General features: G+C 42.7%; 2 protein-coding genes across 3 annotated transcripts; one reads left to right on the forward strand and one right to left on the reverse strand.

Annotated features, from left to right (window-relative positions):
* Window positions 1–1,041: 1,041 nt before the first annotated feature.
* LOC105562279 (zinc finger protein 277) lies at window positions 1,042–3,303 on the forward strand. Of its 2 annotated transcripts, XM_012012998.1 has the most exons (8): window positions 1,043–1,558; window positions 1,631–1,808; window positions 1,886–2,088; window positions 2,217–2,379; window positions 2,440–2,655; window positions 2,731–2,873; window positions 2,944–3,057; window positions 3,133–3,303. In XM_012012998.1, exons 1-8 carry the CDS (start codon window positions 1,389–1,391, stop codon window positions 3,143–3,145), a joined length of 1,200 nt encoding a protein of 399 aa, XP_011868388.1. In that variant the 5' UTR covers window positions 1,043–1,388; the 3' UTR covers window positions 3,146–3,303. The 2 variants fall into 2 exon arrangements, with proteins under 2 accessions (XP_011868387.1, XP_011868388.1); XM_012012997.1 differs by having other exon boundaries at window positions 1,042–1,558; window positions 2,217–2,655.
* Window positions 3,304–3,371: 68 nt separating this feature from the next.
* Window positions 3,372–8,020, reverse strand: LOC105562280 (DNA repair endonuclease XPF). The gene is made up of 13 exons (XM_012013000.1): window positions 7,654–8,020; window positions 7,383–7,507; window positions 7,136–7,252; window positions 6,929–7,076; window positions 6,670–6,749; window positions 6,416–6,595; window positions 5,180–6,344; window positions 4,785–5,093; window positions 4,495–4,713; window positions 4,255–4,428; window positions 4,032–4,172; window positions 3,729–3,929; window positions 3,372–3,624 (listed from the first exon to the last, which is right to left on the reverse strand). Exons 1-13 carry the CDS (start codon window positions 7,690–7,692, stop codon window positions 3,472–3,474), a joined length of 3,051 nt encoding a protein of 1,016 aa, XP_011868390.1. The 5' UTR covers window positions 7,693–8,020; the 3' UTR covers window positions 3,372–3,471.
* Window positions 8,021–8,924: the final 904 nt, after the last annotated feature.

Consider the following 8,924-nt stretch of genomic DNA (forward strand, 5'->3'; position numbering starts at 1 on the left):
CAGCGAGGCGCGTAAGAATTATAAGTTCCGAAACGTAAAAATTCCGAGTTTAAACGCGATATCCTATGCCCCGGCACGAAATCTATTGCCGCGCGCCATCTATTGCCGCTCGAGGGGGTTACGAGCCACCACCCGCAATAGATAATTGTCGCGTTGTCGGTATTGCAGTAAGGACCACTTACCTTGCGACGGCGATCCCACGATGACCGATCGATAATCGTTATGGCGTCGCCGGCGTCATGTGACTCCGTCATGATGTGGTCCCTCGTTGGATCGGTTGTTGAGTTGCTCCCGCGAAGTAATCCCAATTGGTCACAACTCACTTAACACTTCACAATAGAACATGCACTGCCACATATATCGCATTGTATGCGATATCACACACTTCATGTTACACACAGTAAGCCGCATCGGCGACTTAACACTCGCGACGGACGAAATTCACGCGACACACGGAATAATCGGGCGACAATTAACGCGCGTTGTAGACCGGACACTCGCGACACTTCCGACACTCCCGTTCGCACCGCACTCGCGACTTTTTCGGCGGTTTGAGGCACGCGAGACGCGACAACTGAACTTCGGAGTAGCCGCGGAGCCGCCGCGATTCGCGACTATGGCTCACTCACGACGACCGAGACTTCCCGGCACGCGTCTCCCGGCGGCTGCTGGAACGCCACAAACGAGCTTACGAACGCGCCACTCACTCACGATACCCCGGACACGGGGCTCGCCCTCTCGGCGAGCCGAAATCGACGGAAAGCGGAGCGGATTCTTGCGGCCGACCGACATTTTCTCCGCGTCCGACAACTGTACGTTAACTAGATTCGCAACGGTTGTAACTTTCAAACGTGAAAGCAGCGGCCAATCAGGCTGCGAGCTTTCAAGCATCGATCACAGTATAACCAGAGAGAAACCTGAGTAGGCAAAACGCCGGGATGGGCGCTCTCAGGCTTCTCTCTGGTTAAAGTCACTAGTATATATCTAGTGACTTTATCTCTGGTGAAACGTTGGTGGCGGCGACGGTGCTGCCTGTGCGAAATTCGTCAATCACTTGGAACAGCTGATGGAAATGGAATAGCTTTTTTTCGCAGCCGTCCCGGCCGTCCCTCGTTCTCGCGTCGCATGGCAGTCGCCTTCACGATCTCTCACAATTTCGCCAGTCGCGTCTGTCGAGATATTCTTCGCCCCGAGATCGCAACATGTACGCGTCCCTCGACAGAAACTTCGCCCGGCTTTGACGCTCCGAAGGTCTTGAAGCTCGACACGTCGCGGACGCCCCGTGGCACGATAGACCGGCACTTGCCAGCGCGCGTCCCGTTTCGGCCGAGAGAAAGAAACTTAGTCGCGACAGAACCTTTTCCCCTCGGACCGGACTTAAAGCTCAGATGTACAAGTCGCAGTTCGTCGGTCTGGATGATAAACCGTGCGACACGAAGTGTCCGTTGTGCGATCGCAGGTTCGTCCTCCCGACGACCGAGCAGGACTTTCTCACGCACCTGTTCGAGGCGCATCGCCTCGTTATAGCCGACGTTTGGAAAATAGCCAGTTTGAGAAGGTACGAAGAGTAATTCTCGCGTGTCCCGTCGTGTATTCTCGCAATTCAATCTAACAGACCTCATCGTTTCAGTTACGTACATTACTGGAGCATAAAGTTTAAGGAAGCGCCGTTGACGACTTATTGCACCACACTGTTAATGGACTGCACGCCGGACGGACAGCCGAGTAAAGATGAACCTTATTTCCTGCTCTCCGACTGTCTGTCGGAGGACAAGACCTTGAGGGACGAGATACATCAGGCTAAACTGGTATCGACTGAGAGCCAGCAAACTGGACGGTATACAATTTATAGCGGTCCCGCTTAACGCAATTAATATTCCCGTAGGAATGGACATTGGCGCAACAGGAAGCTGAGCGTGCAGACACCAGTTTCAAGCGGGGCTGCATATTCTGCCGCACCGAAATCTGCGGGTCACGCGCTGCGTACATAAAACACCTTTACCAGAAGCACAATCTCTACCTCGGCAAGCCAGAAAACCTGGTGTTCGTCGACGAGCTGTTGGACAAGATCCAACACAACGTCGAGAGGTACATACACGTTCAGAAATCCAATACGTTCGTTACAATTGAATCCGCTTGTACTGCCAGAACGTGACGCAGTGTGTAGATTTATAAAAATGTCCGATTATCTATGTATTCTGTGTCAATCTTTTTAGTTTGATATGCATTTATTGCGAGGGGACGTTTAAGGATCGTACGGTATTGAAGGAGCACATGCGAAAGAAATTCCACAAGTGCATAAATCCTCATAATAAAACGTACGACAAATTTTATATAAACAATTACCTGAATCCAGAAAGGACATGGAAACAAAAACAGGTAATCTACGGCTTGGGCTTAGAAACGTACCTCGGAAATGCAATTTCCCGATGTCTACAGGCTCATTCGAAAACAAATCCCGATGCGGGAGGCGGCAGTAGCGAAAATGAGGACGAGGAGAGTTCGTGGTCCGATTGGAATGACGAATCTATCGGGATAACGTGTCTGTTTTGTAATTATAGCAACAAGGAATTTACCTGCATCCTGGGACACATGAAAGAGACGCACAGCTTTGACTTTGAAGAAACCGTCAAAGACCTGAATTTTTATCAAAAAGTAAGCGAATCATCGTGCACGAGTTTACGCTTTTAATGACATGACGATATTCTGTAAAGTATTATCAAATTACAGGTGAAAGTAGTCAATTATATAAAGAGACAAATTCAGTTGCAGCGATGTATTTTCTGCGAAACAGCATCGGATAACGTTTTAGAACACATGAAGAGTGAACAGCACTGTAAAATTGCCACACAAAAAGTTTGGGATCAGCCAGAGTAAATATAATTGGAATTGTGCAATTTCTATGTATATAAATTCTATTAAATATTTTACTATTTATTTCAGATATTACTTTCCTATGTCTGAAAATGACTCGTTTTTATACAATCTTGATGCAGCTAGCAATAGCGATGAGGAAAGCGAGAATTTGGAGAACGTAGAGAATCTTACTGAAGCAATGTAAGTAATATTGAAAGAAACTAATAATATATCAATTAGAAATAGACACAAATAATGCACTACACAATTTTTCAGGTGTAACTTGTAAACAATTTTCCCTGAAAAGAAGCTAAATTTTATTCGATGTACTAATGAAAAGTTTTTGATTTATATTGTTTTGTGAAGTATTGCATTCTTATATATTAGGATTTTTTGTGTATATGCGCTGTTATTATCTAATAAATTGATCTCTGTTGCTTTTTAAGATATACATTTTCTTAATTGACATGCGTCTTTTTAATTGTACCGAAAATGACGTAACGACATAGATTTGACTTTCTAATGTTTTACAAAATATTTATTAAACTGTAATAACATTTACTTACTAATACCTACAAATGTTATACAATTGTTTGCGTATCATTATTCACATTATTATTTTACTCTGGAGAAAAGTCTTTTGCCACGTACTTTGGCAACACCTTTACTAGTTCCCGCACCGTCATCCGTTTGTAGACATTTCTCGTGAAGCGCTTTATATAACAATTCCGCGTCACTTTTATTTCCAAGTATTTCTCTTAGTTCTTCCTAACATAAAGATTATTCATTTTTCAATATTTTTACTTACAAATTGCACGAGAAAATTATACATTGTAAAAAGAGTTTGTGCCCCTTAATTGTTATTCACTTACTTGTGAAAGCTTGATAAGATGATCCAACGATTTTCCTTTATTCAGTAGAACACGCAAATTTTTTGTATTTACGCCCGGTAATTTAGCTATAAAATCTTGGATGTGAGTGTTATATTTCTCTTCCATTATCTGCTTGTTCTCCACGTTTTCATCTGCTCCAAGTTTAGCAGCTATACTCGAGTCAGGTTGATCTCTTCCTTGCTACAGTATACAAAACTTGCATAATATAATTATTTATGATATGCATTATATATACATACATTTTTTTCACTTGGTAACATAAAGGTAACATATTTGTGTTACCTTTAATTCTTCAAATAACTGTGCTGTAGCATGTGGACTAGGAGACCATACAATTTTCAGTTTGGGAAAATGAAGAGTTAATAATTGCAATTTTGCCGTTATGTCAGTACTTTTGAGATCTCTACTGACATAATAATGTCCCTGAAACGGGAGAGAGATTGTTACAAATTTTACATAAAAAGAATTGCGCGCATTTTCACGTCAGTTTTGTAAAATTAAATACCTGAAAAGAGAACGGTTTATTCTGATCAAATTCTATCAGGAGCATGGGTTTAGCGTAATACCTCGTCATGGAAACTGCCTGATTGTACAATCTTCCAGAATGTAGAGAGCCAATCAAATCAGATACGTTTTTCCTCTCGATACATATTTCTGGCGTTAGAATATAATCCCCCACCTGTAACATTATAAACCATGCATAACAGTATTTCACGTTAATAAACTTCGTGTATACCTCACTCACCACTAATGTCACCGGCTCGACTATCATACCGCGCGTGTACAGAATGGTTGGCAATTCACTTCTGAACTCTCTCATATCGACGATAACTTTCGGAATTACTTTAGCTTCAGACTGCATCCCTCCTTTACGCGTACTGTCCTCACTTGTACTATCAGACGGAATTGCAAGAGCCAAACAATCGTCTGACTTTCCATCTTGATCTTCTGGCACAACCATGGTCTACAAGGTAAGGAAAACTTAACAACTGTTCATATCGTCCTCGTTCTAAGATCGTACATAGGAACGCTTACAGTTTTCGCACTGATCAGAGAATGAAATGCTTCCTTTTCCCTTCGTAAGGAAGTAAGATACTCCTGCTCTTCAACCGAGCCACCGTAAATTAAGAAATATATCTTTAAATCTAACGACGGATTATTATTCTGATACACCTCTAACTGCCTCACGATACCGATATCACTTGCGTACAAAATAATATTGTTGGGCGTATGCTCGGCCAACGTTCGTTGTAAAGCCATTGGATCCCCTCCTTTCTTTATGGCTTGTATGAAAACGATAGGTGCGGATGCCGTACACTCTTTAGTTAAATCCAATTCAGCGATCTTCGAGATTAGAGAACGGGATTAACGAAAACATCTTTTTCTAATAAACTGCATAAAATCTTTCCTAAATGTTATATGTAACTCACTTGCGGACATTCTTCAAACAATGTCTGGTGTTTCGCATCTTCCGTGGAAGTACCTGGCTGAGTTCCCTCCACGCATTTCTGCGACATGGTGAGCACATAAGTGTCTTGCATTTCCTGCGCTTCCTCATCAGTTTTACTTTCAGACGGTTCATCTTTCGGTTGATTCTTCCCACTTTTGTCACTTGTCTGTTGTTCTTTAGTATGCGACAGTTTTTTCAGCGCCTCATAGAGTAAATATTCGTTTGCACCCATAGTTAAATAATTTTTTAACTGTCTACATATATTATTGTCTTGCACTAAGATAAAAATTTTATCAATGTTCTCATAGTCTTTTTTCTTATGTTTCTGTTCTTGAATCTCAGATAAGACTTCCGATAAAGCCTCCCATTTTGGATTTGGCTCTGGTTTCAGTACATTCTTATCTGTGTAAACTCTGCTTTTGGCATACTTGAACAACTTCTCGAATTCATCCAGCATTATCCAACCACCGGCTTTCATGGCATATTCCATAGTCCGTAGACGATTTACCATGGCATAAAACGAGACGGAATCATCGTACGTCAAAGATATAACAAGAGAACGTAACGTTTTTAAATCAGAAAACAATTGTTTGGTCGTTGTGCTAAGCTGATTCCAGATTGGATCTACTTGCGAGTGTAGCTGCTTGTGAAATTTCTTTGCTATCGCATTCTCCACAGTCAGATCGTCCAGGTCTAAATATTTATTGATTCTCTTCAATTCTTTCACGATGTAGTTCATAATGTCGAGCAGAGTGCCTTGAATGCTCTGCATCTTCGGTGTGATCTGTACATGTAGCTCTATAACGTCCGGCTCGTGCTTGGACAAGCAGTTATTAATCGTTGTGTGGAAACGTGGCCATAAATACAATTTCTTCACGAACAGAGCTTTCATAACACGTTCCACCTGCAAGTACCCGACTGTGAAAGCCAGTGACGAATTCGTGAACGCCTTGATAAATCCAGTCTTATTATGTTGTCTGTACAAGCGCAAGGCAAACGCCTCTTGATAGGCGTTCAAAATATTGTGAGCTCGGTAAACGAGAATGCCGGTGACCAAGTGCAGCGGAACTCTGTTCTTCAACAGGTCCACCACCAAAATACGACCCGATATAAACAGCACTCCGCCCTCCAGGTATATCACTTCCCTGCGTTTGGCAACATTTCATTAAGTTATCGCGCGCATATGTGAAATGAGAACGTGCAACTTTTGTTATACCTTTCAGCGGAGGAATATTCGGAATTGATTACACGCGGCAGCCTACTCGTCCCGTAACTTTTAAGCAGATCGATAAGGTAATTCTCATCATGAGTAGTGGTTCCCAGGACTATAACTAGATTGCCCGGGTCCGAGTAAGCTTTTATCACATTCGCAAAAACCGTCTCTATACCAAGACCCCTGTGAACATTCTCCAATGAATACTGAAATTATACATTTTTACGCGAGATACAACAAGCAAAGGTAAAACAGACTTGGCTGTTATAACTAGTCCGTCCTCCTGAAGGATCTCAAGGAAGATCTGGTTCTCGTATTCCAACATGTTTATCGACAGCTTTCGACCCAGTCTCCAGATCTCTTAGTTGAGCCCCAGCGCTCAAAACAACAATTCGAACAGGAGGTCCAAATTGGCAAAAAATAAAAGATCCCTGATCTAAAACGGGGGAGCAAGACGTTTGCAAAATAAGCGTATACGGAAAATTAAGGGGGACGGAATTGCATAGCGTGACTTACTCTGTCGCGAGTTTTGTAAGTTTTCCTCGACGTCTCGCCGTAAGACGAGATATCGTCCTCGACCATCACCTCGGACACCAATAGAGTGTATTTACTGATTTCGTGCGACGGGTGGCCGTAAACGCCGATGCTCACAGGCCGTTTGAAGCTGTGGAGACGCAACGCGTTCAGAAAACGTTCAATTTCAAAGACTCTAATTTGCAGTACCTCTCAGGTATGAAAATAGTATCCTCCCCGCAAGTTGTGGACTGCAGGCAATAGTGATCAGGCTCGTACGTCGGTTTGCTTATAATCTGCGACGCGTACAAATCCGCGTCCCCTGTTCTAAAAAAAAAAGAGAGAGTACAAAGTATACAACGTGTCGCGCTGCTCGACAGGGGAAATGGATTCTGTTCAAACTGAAAGAACAAGACGGCGAGAAGCGGCTAATAATCTACATTCAACTCCCACTCACATCGACGTCAGCCGTATCTTAATGTTACCGTCGTACGTCAAGCTGTAATATTTATAAGAGCCGCCGGGCACATCGTCGCTAACGTAATGCAACAGTTCCTCGTTCAGTGCTGACACGCAGGTTACCTGAAAGTTCAACGAAACAGTACAACGACGTGACACTAACATGCCGAGCTACCATTTAAATTTAACTGTACCGTACTACGCATTAATTTGCTACTTATAGGAATTGCATGGCAAGAGACATGCCACTTGAATGAACTTGACCGTACCAGGGCTGCAAGAAGAAACGTTGTCTTCATAGTACGCATAACAGAATCATCAAAAAGCGCGCAACGGTGTCGATGCCCAGCCGTGGCGCGTAAACAACGGAGCGATCGTCCGAATTATCCACGCATTACGTAAAGTCCGCGTCGTATATTCCCGTACTCAGGCGATTCCGGCGGCGCGACCACGGGAGCGATCAGCTGACTGCAAAAGTGGCGCCAAGCCGCTCGGGATTATCGTCGGATTTGCAATCGTCTCTTTGTGCCCCAACGAGTCCAAGTCTCGCTCGTCTCCTCGGAAGTTCTGAAACTCTTTGAATAATGCACGACAGTATTGTGGTCGATTTGTACCCGGAGAAAGATTCCGGATTTATCGACAGGGAGTGGAGTTACGTTTCCTAAGGACTGCACGCTGCGAACAACAGATGTCGCGGCCCTTCCTGTAACCGGGCTGCTCTCGCGAGAAGATCAAAATGATCCGAATTAAAATGGCCGTGTGCTACGATCGATCAAATCTGGAGTTTCATCGAATAAAATTTCAATGCGACGCTGCGAAATTTCAGATTTGACCAATCACAGCACGAGGTCGTTTTAATCTAAATCCTTTTGATTTTCTCGCGAGAGCAGCCCAGACCGCCTCTAACGCACGCACTCACTGTCAGATTTTTTATTGTTTATATATTTTGTTTCAATTTTGTCTCGGCGATGTTTAACCTGGTGCGAAAGATACCTCATCATGAAATAAATATACGTAGCGTAATTTACTAAGGCCCGGTTTCACCAAACGTCGCTTAACTTTCGTCTCAGTTTAATTCATGTTTGTCATGTTCTGAAATAACAGCTGGAAAGAGACAATGTACATATTACTAAATATAAAAATTTGCGGACAATCTATGTTAGACTGTATAGCAAGTGTATTAAAGTTTGATTTTCGATCATTAATCGTCGTATTTTATTGGCATGCTTAATAAAATTTGTAGCAGACCGTTCTCGATATTCACTAGAAAATTATTTCAACATTCTTTTGTACATGCAAGATTGCTCCGTCTACACATCGAACAAAAAATAGTTCTGTTGATTTAAACCAAAAAACAGTCGATCGAAAAAATGATCTGCTAACTTCCCGTAGCAGATCATTTTCTAGCAGATCAAAAATTAAATGGAGTTTTTGTCGCATGCAGTCGAGTTCTATAGTTCCTGATACTTTTTAATAAGAGTTCTGGCGATTTTATACAAAAACAGCCGATAGAAAAAAAAGATGTATCTATCATAACACT

This window comes from Vollenhovia emeryi, unplaced genomic scaffold, assembly GCF_000949405.1.
Source record: "Vollenhovia emeryi isolate VEMERY1.0 unplaced genomic scaffold, V.emery_V1.0 DF939191.1, whole genome shotgun sequence".
NCBI lineage: Eukaryota > Metazoa > Arthropoda > Insecta > Hymenoptera > Formicidae > Vollenhovia > Vollenhovia emeryi.

Coding starts and splice junctions, on each gene's coding strand:
- LOC105562279 (XM_012012997.1), top strand. CDS start 1,389: ATGTACAAGTCGCAGTTCGTCGGTCTGGATGATAAACCGTGCGACACG. Junction 1,809..1,885: donor AGATACATCAGGCTAAACTG/GTATCGACTGAG, acceptor ATATTCCCGTAG/GAATGGACATTGGCGCAACA. Junction 2,656..2,730: donor ACCTGAATTTTTATCAAAAA/GTAAGCGAATCA, acceptor ATCAAATTACAG/GTGAAAGTAGTCAATTATAT.
- LOC105562280 (XM_012013000.1), bottom strand. CDS start 7,692: ATGCGTACTATGAAGACAACGTTTCTTCTTGCAGCCCTG. Junction 7,508..7,653: donor CGTTTCTTCTTGCAGCCCTG/GTACGGTCAAGT, acceptor TTGAACTTTCAG/GTAACCTGCGTGTCAGCACT. Junction 4,173..4,254: donor ATAAACCGTTCTCTTTTCAG/GTATTTAATTTT, acceptor CTCCCGTTTCAG/GGACATTATTATGTCAGTAG.